General features: G+C 41.3%; 1 protein-coding gene across 5 annotated transcripts in view; it reads right to left on the reverse strand.

Moving 5' to 3' along the window:
• SPTLC1 (serine palmitoyltransferase long chain base subunit 1) overlaps window positions 1-5170 on the reverse strand; it is a gene marked incomplete at both ends in the record, with an annotated part of 50495 nt that extends 45325 nt beyond the window's left edge. For 4 of the 5 annotated variants that reach the window (XM_084238521.1, XM_084238519.1, XM_084238523.1 and 1 more), the window contains 3 exons: window positions 836-930; window positions 2314-2421; window positions 5114-5170. In XM_084238521.1, coding sequence (XP_084094647.1) covers window positions 836-930; window positions 2314-2421; window positions 5114-5170 — 260 coding nt within the window. The remainder of the gene's footprint in view (window positions 1-835; window positions 931-2313; window positions 2422-5113) is intronic. The other variant, XM_084238522.1, reaches the window with a different exon arrangement.
• Between the last annotated feature and the right edge of the window lie 11516 nt (window positions 5171-16686).

A 16686-nucleotide genomic window follows, 5' to 3' on the forward strand; every position in this document is an offset into this window, starting at 1 on the left:
TTTTCATTCTAGGGGTTTCTGACCACTTGTAATGTCATGACTGAAAAAAAAAAATTCTTTTAAGGAAAAAAAAAAAAAAGGGACAAATATAATACGGAAAATGGAGATTAAAAAAAAATTCCCATATTATCCCTCAACAGAAACTAAGGCACTTAGTTTCTGGTCTTCAGAAATTTCTAAGTGTTTTATTTCAGTTAAAAAAGTAACACCACTAGAAAACTTAAATAAGGGATCAGGAAAATGAATAACTATAAGAAAGTGAAAATTAAAATCAACAAAAAACTATGAACCAGAGACACTTTTTGGGGGGTGGGGGCCGGGGGGGAGGGATTGGGGTCAGAATGGGGCATGTGCAGTTGTATGGGGGAATATAAAAATAAAATTTATTGGGCCTCCCAGGTGGCGCAGCGGTTGAGCACTGGGTTGCGAAGCTGCCCGCGGCCTCTGCGGCGCCGGTTCGATCCCCGGCTGCTCCCCGGCCACCGGAAGAGGGTCCCACATGGCACGCAGACCTCTCCTGCCGCCCGCTGCTCCCCTCAGCAGTGTACTTCGGTCCTTCTGCCTGTTCTGCTCCCTGCTCTGGCTCTGGTGAATTCTCTCACCCTCCCGGCTTCTGACTGTACCCAGTGCATGTATAAACCAAACAAACAAACAAACAAATAGATAAATAAATAAGACATGCCTCTAGAAAATTAAAAAAATAAATAAATAAAATAAAATAAAATTTATTATTTAAAAAAAAAAAAAGTAACACCATAAAAACTACTGTACACTTTGGCAAATTTACCTACCTGTTTACCAAACACAGGTCCTTCAAGAAAAAAAATCAACTTACCCTGAAACAATGTTGTAGTTGAGAGCAGGATGGTCTTTTGATACAGGAGGAACAAGAGGTTCTGGTTGCCACTCTTCAATCAATTCTTCCTTTTCCTATAGGAGACCAATTGGTTAAAATACAGCACAGGGCTATCCACTGGATTACAGGTCCAGTGATTTCTTTTGCCTGTTACTTCATGCATTACAAGTATTTGACATTCTGTGTTTCTTACCCTTTCTTAAATCAGACCAAAAGAAGACTCTGAAAATACAGCCTGGCTATATGGTAGATGACAAAGCCACTCCTGCCTATGATAGGCCTCTCACCATCGTTGTTAAATGTTTCTCTGCATTTTTTCCTGGCAGGCAACAATAGGGCAGGACCAAGGGCATGTTCAACTGATGCCTGAACACTCAACAGAGTTAGGCTGAGTAAATTAACCTACAGATTCTGCATCTGTTTCTACCAGTGACTGCATGGGAGATACCAGCAGCCCAGATAAGCCCAAGAGGAGGTGTCACACACACTGTGTACTTGCTACTGTGAAGACAGATGTTAAATCTACTCAGTGTCCCATACAAATGCTCCTAAGTGCCCCCAACATGAGTAGAAGGAAAAGCTTCTTTTTCTTAGTGCCCCATACTAAGGGACTGCACATGGACAGCATCATAGTTCCCCTGAACTCTCCTCCTTCCTAAGGGTTTGCTGAGCTAGGGCCTGAGCTAGATCCCTTACCATATGCAACACATTAACCTACTATTAGGGGTGGGAGTTGGGGGGAGGGCTTTCCAACTCAATTTCTTTTATGAAGACCACAGGGAAAACTTTCACTTAGGGGCCTCCCCGGTGGCGCAGCGGTTGAGCGCTGGGTTGCGAAGCTGCCCGCGGCCTCTGCGGCGCCGGTACGATCCCCGGCTGCTCCCCGGCCACCGGAGGAGGGTCCCACATGGTGCGCAGACCTCTCCTGCCGCCCGCTGCTCCCCTCAGCGGTGTGCTTCGGTCCTTCTGCCTGCTCTGCTCCCTGCTCTGGTGAATTCTCTCACCCTCCTGCGCTTCTGACTGTACCCAGTGCATGTATAAACAAACAAACAAACAAACAAATAAATAAATAAAAAAACATGCCTCTATTAAAAATAAATAAATAAATAAATAAATAAATTAAAAAAAAAAAAAACTTTCACTTAGGCTCAGAAACAGCTGTGCTTTCCCCAAGCAACTCAAGTATTCTGCAGGGGGGCATTCTGAATACAGAAGCTGCCCATGCTTTCCTTCCACCATCTCCTTCACCCCTAGCAAAGTCTGTAGAGCTCAGTAATATGCATTCTCCTGGGTACTGACTTTAACCCTGGCATCCCTTATTTTGCCTGCCCTGATATTTCAGTCCCCTGAAGTTACACAAAATACTGTAGCATGTAAGTTAAGTCACCACAAGTTCTTTTTGGAAAGATATAGCAACCATAATCATAGACCAAATAAAAAGATATTTAACTTCTTACCTTGACTGTAAGATCAGATCGTTCTTGTAATTTGTAAGTTTTAGAGAAAAGAAGTCTGATTATCCAGAGTATTAGAATCCCCTCCAAAATAAGATGGTAAGCAGGAGCCTAAGAGTGATTTCAAAATAAAAACAGAAATGAACATTTTCAAAACCTGAACATAAATGTAATTACCTGCAACACTGCTTCCCATGACCTTCAGGGGGCCACCTTGGTGACACAAGGGGTTAAGTCTCAGCACTATCAAGCAATCGACAGCCACTGCAGCACTAGTTTGATCCCAGGCTAGGGAGCTAACCCACATGGCGCAGCAAACCTCTCCTGTCTCACCTGCTGCTCCCCTTAGCACTGTATTTCAGTAAATCTGCCTGATCTGTCTCTGGTGAATCCTCTCACCCTCCGCACCTTTGGCATACACTCCATTTCTTTTATGCATAAATAAGTAAAAAATAACTCTTTAAATAAATTAAATAATACACCTTTAGGAATCAAAATTATTTTTTTTAAAAATCTGGTGAAAAATATGACAAACAATATCAAGTATGAGATCTTTTATGTAACTTTGCACTGGTAGGAAATGGCAGTAACAAACATATCACAGCTTCACAAGCCTTCTGCCACTACAATCTACCATGGATGAGTTGCATTATTTGGAAAGCAGTTTCTACAATTCTTAAAGAATTTTGCACATCTTACTATATTTTTTAGATCCCTGATAAGTCATTTTAAATCATTCTTAGAACATGGTAGAGAAAAGTGCTTAAAGGAATAGTAGGTCTCTTTTCTACAGTAGTTCCCCAAAAGTGTGTAGTATTTTCCTATCAACAGGCATAAAGATACCTTAGTAAAATTATCCATGTTAGATCTTTTCTTTATTTCCAGGACAAAGGCCAAGCTGATTGTTTTATATTTTGTATAACTAAACACACTAAGTGTATGTGGAAGATTGCAGATGGAAGATTGCAGATATCAACTAACTTTAGTCAGTTGTTTAACAGCTTGATCTACTCCAATAGATTATCATTGGAGGCCCTCCCTGATGGAGCAAGGGGTTAAGTCTCAGCAATACGGAGCTGTCAATAATGCCCTCTGCTCCCCTCAGCAGGGTAATTCAGTCAATCCACCTGTTCTCTTCCCTATTCTGTCTCTGGTGAATCCTCCCCATGCCCCACCCCACACCTTTGGCCTATACCCCAGCTCTTATATGCATAAATAAATAAAATAAATCTTAAAAATAAATTATCATTGGAAAGTACTTAAAAGGTGTTCAGAAATATAAAAATTATTTTTAAACATCAGACAGAAAATGATGATTCATCAGTTTTTTTTTATTTTATCTGTTTTTTTTTTTTTTAATTTATGCATACAAGAGCTGGGATGTAGGCCAGAGGTCGGGAGCAGGGGGTGGTTGTGAGAGGATTCACCAGAGACGGAGTGGGGAGCAAAACAGGCAGATCCACTGAAATAGACTGCTGAGGGGAGCAGCCTCTGCAGCTCGGGTTTGATCCCCGGCCGCTGAGGGAGGGTCCCACATGGCGCGCAGACCTCTCCTGCTGCCCGCTGCTCCCCTCAGCAGTGTGCTTGTCAGTCTGCCTGTTCTGTTCCTCTCTGGCTCTGGTGAATTCTCTCACCCTCCTGCACTTCTGACTGTACCCAGTGCTTGTATAAATAAATAAATCTTTAAAAAATATATTAATTTCAAAGAAAAAAGATTTCAATTTTAATAGTTCTTATCTTAGTCACTACAATTAATCTAATGTTGAACAATACAGACCACATTTGTTTCCTCCACAGGTTTTCATGAAGACCTAATACATCTAACAATGGAAGACACAGTTATTACCTAAGCCAGTAACTTTTTAAAAAGCTATTGAAATAAAACAACAATTCAATTTAATTGAAAGTAAACTCTATAAACACAGTGAGTTTGCCTGTTTGTTCATTACACCAACCCTAACGTCTAATTTGTGTTGTCCAATACCATGACCACCAGTCACCATGTGACTATTTAAATATCTAAATTAAATTAAATGAAAATTTACCCTAGTCACATTTCAAGCACCTAATAGTCACATATGATGAGTGGCTACAGTGGCTACAGTTACAGAGAAACCGCAGAAACTTCTGTCAGCACAGGGAAGCTCAGTCAGTATGTCAAATACATTCTCTAAGACTGACATTGGATCTCAACTATCTTACACACCCTTCAGAAAATTGCTACCTTTTCCAAAAATTTCTTAACTAGTCTTCCTATAAAAATCTCCTAACAGTTATACCTTTACAAGTTAGAAAATGGACATACGCTGAAGAATGACAATGTCATAGTCCTTAAATCCTAAATCACTCCCACACCTGATAAGAACAGACGCATTCCAACTTAGTGTAATTCTTTGCCCCATCACCTCCTCCGCAGTGCCAAGGACCGGACTTCCCTAGAAGCTCCTAGACTGAAATTTCCCATCTATTTCCACCACCGTTTTACCATCAGCTCCAACTCTGGTTTCTGCAGATCAGTCTTTTCCTACGCCCTCTCCCACACGTTCCTTTCCAGCACCGGGACAGTACCCGGGCGGGTTCGGCTCGCCAGAGCTCAAAATGTGACCCTCGGTTCCGGCTCCCGCCCTTCCCTCCCTACCCTCGGGCACCCGGACCGTCTGAACGTCCCCCGTCAACCCTCCCAGAGATGGTAGCCAAGGGTGGGCACAAGTCAGCCAGCCCCGCCCAAGCCTCAGCCCACACATCTACACAGCGCGTCCACCTTCCCAGCGCAGGGAGTTTCAGCTCAGACCCTCCCGCTCACCTCGTAGAGTGCCTGTACCATCTCCACCAGCACCCACTGCTCCGCGGCAGTCGCCATGGTCAGCCGCTCAGGCTTGCTTCCGGAAGGCGGGGGAGAGGTACGTCACATCTTGCGCCGCGCGCCGCACTGACGTTCTGGAGCCCGGTGGGCGGGGCGTCCGAGGGCCGGGCTCTGCCGCCCGCCGCCTTCAAAGTGAATCTGGAGGTTGAGCCCCTGGCGGGGAGCCTGAGGCGCCGATCGGTGGGTGGACCGTGGGGACTCGCCTCAGGCACTGAGAAAGGTGGAAAACGGCGAGCTCGCCCTTATGGTGCCAGGCCCTGCACTGGGCTCCATGAATAGAGGGATTAGTAATAATTGGCCTTGTCCTGGAATAGGCAGCTAGGTGCAGGGAGTATCGCAGTCGCAAACATACCCTTTACTTTTAAATTGCATAAGTAATCCAGGGATGCATTATGATAAGAAAATATACAGAAATATAAATAAAAATAGGCTAATCTCAGGTAGCACTTAGATGTCACATGCAGACTTTGTAAGATTTTGCAGGTGTTTTCCTATAGCAGTTTGGTATGGAACTGTAGTGCCTTCATGGGCACATGCAAACCTAGCGAGCATGCATACTTGGGTTGGATTTCTCCAGTGTAACTGGGATCATGGAGCCAATATTGTTATACAACTTGCTTTTTAATTTTTTCACTATTTTTCCCCTATATTAAAAGACTTGTATTTTTAGTGATGGAAGAAGTATTTCTTGGAATAATTTGTTATGTGTATTTCTTGGTCCATTTTATCTAAGCATTTTCCGTGTAGAACACACTTTTTTTTTTTTTCACTATTCTGCTTCAAACAAACATTCCTGTGTGTGTGTGTGTGTGTGTGTGTGTCTGTGTATATCTGTGCTCTTTAGCATACTTCCGGCGAGTTTTCTCACGGTGGACTTTTAGTGACAGATTATTCGTGTTATTCATTTTCATAATCGCTGCCATAAATGCTCTCCGGAATGGCTCAGGTAGTTTGAAATGTTTGAAAGTATACCCACACTTTAGCTCATGATGGATTATATCAATCTTTTAAAATGTTTTGCCAATCAAATGGAGATAAAATGATAGCTCTTTGAGTCATTTTCATATTGCTGGTTATTCATGAGGTTGAGCAGCTTTTTATGTTTATTGGTATTTATATTCATTGGTGATTCTGTGATTTCATATTTTGACTATTTTTCTATTGGTCATTTCACATTTTCTATGGTCTTATAGGAATTCTTTATACATTCTGAATATCTTTATTTTCCTATTTTATAGGTGACAGTTATTGTTGCCCAGTTTTGGTCTAGTTGTTTATGTTATCTTTTGTCAAACCTACACTTTAAATTTTATGTCCCTTATTGCCTCTAGGTTCTTAGGCTGCTTAGAAAGGCACAGCTGTATTTTCCTCCCATACCTGCATTAGTTTGTCATTTATAGTTAGCTCTTTAATTACTCTGAAAATTGTATTTTTGTATGATTAGATGGCCTTAATTATTTTTTCCTAAAATGATAATAGAATTTCCCAACCCCACTTATTTCAGTAATCTTGACTTTCCCCAGAGCAGTGAGACCTCCCTTAATATCTGCCATAGGTTTTTTTAATCAATATATAAAGAATGGACACTGAACAAAATAATGTTACTCTAGCACCAGCTGTGTTGTGAAATTCACCAGCACTATGCATTGTATTTCTACAGGAAGTACATGCTGTCCCCCATCAGGTCAGTGCACTGTCCATACCCTTGGGAGCCCATGCTATGCTTATGTACACTGCGAACCCCAGTGCATTAGTTCCCAATAGTGGACACCTGCATTTTTCAGAGGCCTTCCCTCAGGCCACCAGGACCCATGTTTTCTGCTTTCGTGGAGAACTGGAAGGATCTGAGAAGTTATGTTTTCTCAGGCAACACTTAAGTGGGCTGACTGATTTCTGCAAAGGTCATGAGGTTGGAGAATTGTTAGAATCTTTCAGGCAGAATGCCCCACAAGGCAGGGCAGGAGTGAAGCAAAGGAAGAGAAGCAGGTGAGGTTCGGAACAAGGAGGAAACCAGTCTGATGGGGCTGCGGGACACCCTGAAGACTGCTCTCCCGGATGACACTTGGTCTGTTGGAGAGTTTTAATTGAGAAGTGATATGCCCTGATTTGCATTTTTCAGAATTGCTCCACCTGCTCTGTTGAGACTTAACTGACTGGGTAAATGTTAGAAGCGGTGTTATCAGCCAGGGTCAAACCAGGAAACATAAACCACTTGACTGTTGAGAAAGAAAATCTGAGACCCTTCGCTGCTGTACATCATGTTTACTCTGCCTTAAGTTCTGTAGGTACCTTAAATCTAGCTTCTGCCTAAGGAAGCAGTTGTGCTCAGGTGCAGCCCAAAAGCACCTGTATCAGTTGCACCATGCATGTCTTCCTTTCTGACTTAGGGCCAATGCATAGATAAGAGTCATCTAGAACCAGCCTGGCACTCATCCATAGGCAACCGGGACATACTTGGGAAGTGGCACTCTGTGGGACCACCCACTCTTGTCTTCTCTCTCTCTCTCTCTCTGTTTCTCTCTCTCTTTCCCCTCCCCCCAACCCTTTGTACTGATTTTCTTTTTTCGTTCTCCCTGTCCCTACACCTTTTCCCTGAAAGCACATCCCAAAATTCAAAATTACCTTTCTGGATGCAGCTCTTGTCTGGCCCTCTGCTTTCTTGGGGGCTGGGCAAGGGAGGAACCATTAGGTGGAGAAGAGTCTTGCAGAAGCTGTAAGTCTGCAAGAAGCTGTCTTTTGGAAGCTGTAAGTCAGTGTTTTAGAAGCTGTAAGTCAAGCAAGCAAACAAAAACCAAGAATACCTTTTCTTAAATTTGACACTCCCCAGTTTTCCCTAAATTGATCAAGTTTAGTACTGGTACTGGGGTCTGTTTCTTGCAGGTTCTATTACCTAAAGGAAAGCAATTTAATTTCTTTCTTTCTTTTTTAGCTTTTTTTTAAACTTATGCATACAAGAACTGGGGTATAGGCTAGAGGTACAGTGGATGAGAGGATTCACCAGAGACAGAGTGGAGTATAGAACAGGCAGATCTGAAATGCACTGCTGAGGGGAGCAGAGGGCGAGACAGGAGAGGTCTGCTGTGCCATGTGGGTTGTTAGCTCCCTGGCTAGGGGGATCGAACTCATGCCATAGTTGCTGAGGATAGTTTGATAGCGCTGAGACTTAATCCCTATGCCACCGGGGAGGCCCAAGCAACTTAATTTCTGATCTTATCCTTGTGTGTGGAAACGGCTGTTTTCAACCCAAAAGAATAATTTGTAACCTGATTGTAATATTTTTGTTTCTTCTTTTAAATAACACTATTTTCATCTGAAATCTAAACTCTGCAACAATTGCAGTGTTCTGTTTTGTTATCAACAGTATTTAAAGCAGGGGAGTTTGAAGAGGTAATAGAAGAAACCAAAAGGGCTACAGGAAGGGCAGGCAACCTGGAGATCAGCACAGTGGGAAAGAAGTGGGAGACAGATGTGACTCAGAGCAGAGCTGGAGGCTTGGGAAGGGCGAGGGTGTCTCTGAGGGCATTGGGCCAGGAGTAGTGCAGTGAAGGAGACTGGTTAAGATGCCATTAAAATAATCCAGGTGATGTGCAGGGGTGCAGGCGGAGGGCCTGTGGGGAAGTGGTGGGTTTCTGAAGCAGGTACTTTGAAAGTAAGATTAAGATTTACTGGTGGACCAAATGGAGAGTATCAGGAAGAGAGGGGAGTGAAGGTTTTGTCATATTCACCTCAAAACCAAGAGATAGCTAAAAGGTTATGTTTTTTTCCAGGATCAAGGCAAGCTTTTTTTTTTTTTTTTTTTTTCTTTCCATATGCAGGAATTTATTTTTTTTTTTTATAAATTTTATTGTTATATTCCCCATACAATTGCAGCCCCCCATTCTGACCCCAATTCCTCCCCTCCCACCCCCGCCCCCCTAAAAGTGTCTCTGGTTCATCTGGAGAAAGAAAACTTATTTATATAGAGAAAAGTGGGGGGGGGGAGGGAAGCTGTTCTGGGAGGAGAGGAAGGACTCAGGATGGTGACAGGTTCTCATTGGCTGAGTTGACGCTGGACAGAAGCCTCTTTCTTGGGCCAGTGAAGTAGACTAACTACTTCCTGCCTGGAAGTGCATGGGAAAGCTATTTCCTATTGGGGTTTGTGGTGAATGAAGTGAAGGATAATGCATGAGAGCTCCCTCTATAGGCTTTTCCAACCCTGATTTCAGCTAAGGCATCATTATGTAACTAGCAGTCCTGAGGAAAAGACAGTGGTGTAACCAATGATTGAGGTGTGGAAGGAGGCGGGAGGAGCAGGTTTGGGGAGAAATACCAGGTGGTGGGTTTGGGACACATTGTTTGCCACACCTAGAAGGCTGTCAGGGGAGATGCCAGGTACCAGTTGGAAGACTGGGGTTGGACTGGAGGAGCAGGATCACAGTTGAAGGTGTAACTGTGGGAGTAGCCAGATGGACTGGATGGATCAGGCAGGCAGGAGGACACCAGGGAAGGATGGAGTCCTAGAAGCCAAGGAAGTGGGCCAGAGGGTGGGGGGGAGACAGAGAGAGAGACTGCCTGCGCAAACACCACCACTAGAGAGCCAAATCAGAGGCAGACAGAAATGAGCCACATTGTGAGTGGTGGAGTGGTAAAGATTAAAGTTGATTGGGATGAGTTGTAGAAATGGGATAGCAGCATGTACAACTCAACCAGACCCCGAGTATACAGTTACAGTTACATCTGCTCCAGGGTCTCCAAATGTTTTCAGGAGCATTAGTTCTCTTTTGTGAGTTGGTTTTCCTCAAATGCTTGATGATTTTTGATAATGTGTTTGATGCTTGAAAGTCCCTGTTTTTCTTTAACTGTTGAATATTTTATCTCAGGCTTTCCCTCAAATGCTTCTTTCTCTTTTGAGTATTAAACTATCCTCTTTGCCCCATTTGTGTCTTTGATTCTATATTGTTTGATGCTTATAGTTCTGTACCCCCTTCTCTTAGTTAGATCTGTTCTTCTGTAACATTTTTATAAAGTAAAAAGTATACATCCAGTTTATTTTTATAGTTACAAGAATCAGTATGGATAGATCTCAAAAACACTGTGCTGATAAAGGCATATTGTAAAAACACAATTTATAACTTTATGTAAAAATGTTAAAGTGTATATAAACATAAAATAATGTGATATGTACCTACTAGGCTCAACAGTGGACAACATTTAATATAATTTAATTAAAAAACATTGGACTTAACAAGAAGAAGAGGGGTTAAAAGTATAGAGATTGGAGGAGGTGAAATGTGTGGGAGAGGAAAAAGTTCCAAGTCTTCATCTTGTGTAGTGAGCTATTAACGCACAATGGCAAAATGAAAACATCATAAAAAGCTAGTTATCACACTGTTTAAAAACCTGAGAATCTTCAGAAGTAACTAAAGTGGGTGCTCTGTAGCAATGGGGATCTGGGGTGGGGATGGGAGGACAGGACTGATTTTTTTGTTATGAACCTTGTGTTTTTATGTAAATCCTTAAGCTGTAATACATGCACTGCTCAGAGAAAAATAAAAATGACACCAAAATTATATATTTAATTGTCCTATTATAATATTTTACCTAACACTTAGTGTTATACATTAAGCACTTTTTTGTCATTTATGTGTACTAAACAGTCGGTTAATATGCTATTGTGGGGTATGGAAGATTTCTGTTTGCATCTGAAATCAAATAGATTTGGTAGCATAATAAAATTAATCCTGAAAATTCCTTAAATGTCCCATAGTGCCACAGTATATCACTGTATTGAAACCATATAAAGCTTTAAAGTGGTTTAACATATAGATATATAAAGCTCCTATCACAGTAATTGACAGTAATAATTGACATTTTTGTATTGCCAGTTTCAATGGTAATGCAAGGGCAGAGAGCCTTTACCAGGGTTCAGAAACTATGTCCACAGACAGTTCAGACCAGGCAGGTGATTTAACAGGATCCCCAGCTGAGGTGAGACCAGATGTGCATGCCAGTGGCTTCATCTGAGTCATCTGGGATGAAGCAAGCATTCATATGAACCCTGAACAAAAATATGAGTGATAAGCCAAAAGGATTCCAGGATATGATTTCATGTCCCATCTTCTTCCCACATTGGTGACTAAGATTTAAGAGAAGGTAACCCTCCCTCACCCCAAATCTGGACTGAGTAACATTGAATTACATTTTTAACATGAAACTCTATTATGTTTTTCAGGTTAAAAACTCAAGTTTTCCAGCAGAGTCAATGGTTTTCTATGCAGACATAAGAAATTAACCACCACCCTTTCTTTATTCAAAACACATGCATGTTCAGGGTGCAGCAATGCTAGTTCTGAAGCGGAGTGCGTCTTATTTTGGGTGGGATATAGTGAAGGAGACTATGTTTTGAATTCTTGATTAAAATGAAGTGCAGGTTTCTGGAGTCAGACAGTCAGGAGTTGTGAGCAGCAGGACAAGTTTGACATCATTGACAACATCCTTTACTGGGTTTCTTACTAGCCAGGTTTGCACAATAGCATTTAAAAGGTTTCTAAGAGTACCTGTTTTAACAGTGTTCTTTTTTTTATTTCTGTGATTAAGTAATGATTTAAGTCCTGAAATTGCATTTCTATGGTGAACTAAACCATGTTGACTGAAAGGGACAGGTGTAAAATTTGGCTGTTTCTGAAATGCTTTCTCATTCCCAGTAACTAAAATCAGCAATGTAAACACCATGTGATCGTTATAGAACAATGTTGTTTATATCTTTGTTTTGGGTTATCTATTTTTATTTATCTTTAGAGTAGTTTTAGGTTTGCAGCCAAAATTGAGTAGAAGAAACAGAGTTCCCATATGCTCGCCTATGCCCCCAAATGCACAGTCTGTCCCCACTATTGCACCCCTCCCTACAGTGCTACACTTGCTACAATCAATGAACCAATGATGACGCACCATAATCACCTAAAGTCCATACCTTACATGAAGCTTTCTACAGGTATACCTAGTTTTCATTGAACTTTGCTTTATTGTGCTTTTCAGATGCTGTGTTTTTACAAATCCAAGATTTGTGGCAACCCTATATTGAGCATGTTTGTTGGCACCATTTTTTGTAACAGCATGTGTTTACTTGGTACATTTAGTTAAGATATATACATTATTTTGGTTTTTTTAAGGACATAATGACATTGCAATTTAATAGGCCATGGTATACTGCAAGCATACCTTTTATATACATTAGGAAACCAAAAATTTTGATATTTACTTTTGTGGTCATCTGGAATTGAACCTGCAATATCAATGTACGCTATGCATTTCATGTGTTTGCACTAATGTATGACATCTTTCCACCACTGCAGTACTCTTTAGAATAGTTTCACTGCCCTAAAAATCCTCTGTGCTCTATTCATTACCCCCTCAACACCCAAACCCTGACAACCACCAGTCTTATCTTCTCCATAGTTCTATCTTCTCTGGAACATCATGTAATTGGATCTTGTAAATGTATGTAGCCTTTTGAGATTGGCTTCTTTCACTTAGTAATATGCATTTAGGATTCTTTCACATTTCATGGCTGGTTGGCTCATATTTTTTAGTGCTGAATAATATTCCATTGTCAGGATGTAGCACAGTTGGTTTATCTACCATCAACTGGGCTGCTTCCAAGTCTGGGCAGTTACGAACAAAGCTGCTAGTGCAGGTTTTGTATGGTCATAAAATTTCCAATCTTTGAGTAAATATCAAGGAGCACAACTGTCAGATTGTTTAATAAACATGTGTCTGGTATATATACATTCATAAGCCTATAAATAGTATACATTGCTGCTGTTATTTTGAACTGTTATCTGCTAGATCAGTTAAAATGAGCTTTTATTTCTACCTATAACACATTCTCTGAAGAATTCTCTTCATGTAAACATGAGCTTCTGACCTGTATCATTTTCCTTCTTCAAGAATTTCTTTTAACATTTCTTGTGAGGCAGAACTGCTCACAATTTCCATCCATTTTGTTTTGTCTTAGAAAACCTTTCATTTCTTCTTTACCTTTGAAGGAGACTTACTCAGAGTACAGAATTCTGGGTTGGTGGTTTTTCTTTCAAATTTTCATCTTTGATCTTCGTAAGTTTGAAAATATATCTGCCATTTTGAGTAAGTATCGGATTTTTTAAAACTTTTTTTTTTAACTGGGTGATAGTCTATGAGTTTAGTGGGTCTGTGGTTTAGTATCTGACATTAATTTGGAGGAGAGTCTCAGTCATTATCGCTTCAGTCATTTTTCTGTTCTTTCTTTATTCTCCTTCAGAAAATCCCACTATGTGAATGAGACACCCTTGTAGTTGCCCCACAGTTCTTGAATTGTCAATCTATTTTTCCCTTTGTGTTTCAGTTTTAGAATTTTCTATTGTCCTGTTTTCATGCTCAGATTCCTTCCTCAGCTGTGTCCTTTCTATCTGAGTCCATCAAGTGTTTCTCCTTTTCTGTTAGGGTGTTTCTGACTACTGACATTTCTTTTTAATTCTTTCTTAGAATTTCAATTTCTTTGCTTACAATGCACATCTGTTCTTGCATATTATCTTTTTTTTCCATTAAGCACTCAGCATATTCATCTTGTTTCAAATTCCTTGATTTCATAATTCTAACATTTCTGCCAGATCTGAGTCTGGTTCTGATGTTTACTCTGTGTTGTCAAGCTGAGTTATTTTGCCTTTTAGTAAGTTTTTTTTTTTCCCTTTGGTAATTTTTCTTGGTAGACAGACATGACACATTGGGTAAAAGGAACTCTGGGAAGTAGGTCTTTAGTAATGATGTGGTGAGATGTGGGAAAGATACATTCTGTACTGTGATAAGGTCTCAGGCATTTGGTGAGCCTGTGCCCTTGCACTGTAATATATATATATATATATATATTACATATATGTGTTCTATAATATATGTATAATATTATATATATATATTTCCTAAGAGATAATGACTGAAAACGTCCCAACATTGGCAGAATACCTAAACTTCCAGATATACGAAACTCAGTGAATCCAAATAAATCCATGCTCAGATACATCACAATTAAACTGCTGAAAACTAAAGAAAAAAAATGAAATGGGGTGAAAACAAAGTGTACAAGGGGCACAACAGATGATGGTCATGGACTGTGGGTGTTCTGGTGAAAGGTGCGGTGTGATACCAGTGCCTAAAGGGGTAGATCCTACACTCTCAGACACAAACAGTGATGTAAACCAATGTTACATTGATTTAAAAAAAAAAACAACAGGGAAATAGGAATTTCACATGGAGGAATGGGATTTGAATCATTACATGTTTCTCATCAAAAATCACAGAGATCAGGGGGCCTCCCTGGTGGCACAGCGGTTGAATACTGGGTTGCGAAGCTGCCCGCTGCCTCTGCAGCGCCGGTTCGATCCCCCGCCTCCGGTGAGGGTCCCACATGGTGCACAGACCTCTCCTGCCACCCACTGCTCCCCTCAGCAGTGTATTTCGTCAGTCTGCCTGTTCTGCTCCCCGCTCTGGCTCTGGTTAATTCTCTCACCCTCCCGTGCTTCTGACTGTACCCAGTGCTTGTATAAATAAATAAATAAGTCTTTAAAAAAAAATCATAGCGGTCAGGGCCTCCCTGGTGACACAAGGGTTAAAATCTCTGCACTATCAAGCTATTGCCAGCCACTACAACATGAGTTTGATCCCCTGCCAGGGAGCTAGCCCATTTGGTGCAGCAGACCTCTCCTTTCTTGCCTGCTGCTCCCCTCAGCAGTGTATTTCAATATATCTGCCTATACTGCACCCCATTGTGTCTCTGGTGAATCCTCTTACCCACCCCATACCTCTGGCCTAGACCCCAGTTCTTGTATGCATAAATAAATCTTTAAAAAAAATCATAGAATATATTTTATGCTGGAAAAAAAGAACTTCATTTTCCACATACAAATACCTATCCAGTTAATATATCCTTCAGGAATGAGGTAATATAATCTCAGATGAAAGAAAACTAAGAATTTGTCACCAGGAAAACAGTTCCAAAAAATGCCAAAGGAATTTCTTGGGAAATGATACCCAAAGAAAATGTAGAATGTCAGGACTGAAAGAATAGCAAAATAGTAAAAATGTATGTAAACACAATCAAAAATTTTTGTTTGCTTAAGTTCTTTTAAATATGTATCACAATAAAAATAAAAATTATATCAATAACATTGCCTTACAGTTTCTTAACATATGTAGAGATTATGTATAGGACAGTGTCAATAGGGAAGAGTTAGTGGATTTACATGGTGATAGTCCCTACATTCAATTTGATATTAAATTTGATATAAAATATTAAATTCTACATACATTATGAAATGCTAAACAAATACTATACCAAGAGCAATCTCAAAAATATACAAGGATATATTGTAAAATTAAACCTCGAGCGTAATTAAAATAGAGGTCTAAAAGCAATTCAAACACTCCAAAAGAAGCCAAGAGAGAGTAAATAGGAACAGAAAACAGAAGGAATAAACAGACAAGGAATACTATAGCAGTTGTATAAACGAACAGCAAGCAACAACACACCCCACCTCACTAGTAACCAGGAATATCAATCAGATCGGCAGAGACCTATCATTTCTCCAGTATTGGACCCACAAGTCTCAGTGTGGATGTGACATGGGAGGTCACAGACACTTCCCACTTGTATGGGTGGGAACATAAATCAGCCAGTCTTGGCCACAGCACATGGTGCTCAGATCAGGGACAAGAGCTGCACGCAGGTCCCATAGGGACTCACATGTCTGCTGAGATGTTAGCAGTGTTCAAGCTCAGGGTCCCGGCAGTGGTCCCCATGTTAGCCTTCCAGACACTCAAAGAGTTTCCCCTCCCTCACACACCCCAAATCCTCTCCCTGGTGTTGGAGGATTGGAAGAGTGGCACTGGGGGGGGGGGGGGGGGGGATGGTTCCCGAACTTGAGCATCAGAACCCAGCAACTGTGATAGCACAGATTTTTCAGTGCACTCCTGGAGCTTCTGATTCAGTGTGGGAGAGTGCACATACCCAGAGATGCAGACACAACACTAGAGTTTGAGAAAAACATGGTTTTCATTATTCTATTAGACAGCTTGAGCTGCCATTGCAAGGACCACAGACTGGGCCACTCAGACACAGAACTTATTTTCTCACAGTTCTGGATGGTGGAAGTCTGAGATCAAGGCAGGACTGGTTTGTGCTGTGGCACCATCCTGTAGTGTAGACAGCCATCTCTCTGAATTCTTGGCCCCTGCAGGAAACATGCAGAGTGGAAACAAGGGAAGAAAACTTGGCCCCAGCATGAATTACCAGGCACTTCCATCACGGCATCCTCTCACCTGGCGTCTATTTTTTCCACAGATCCAGCAGCTGAGCCAACCAAGATGTCTCTTTTGACTGGCCCAAGAGCTTCTACTGTAGTTCCAAATGCGAGGTGCCAGTGCACAGCAGGCATCACCGTGCAGGAGAGCTGGGGCCTCCACACCTCTCTCTTGCCCAGTCAACAGCACAGCTGTATCTGATCTGC

This window comes from Talpa europaea (genome assembly GCF_964194135.1).
Source record: "Talpa europaea genome assembly, chromosome: 7".
Lineage (NCBI taxonomy): Eukaryota > Metazoa > Chordata > Mammalia > Eulipotyphla > Talpidae > Talpa > Talpa europaea.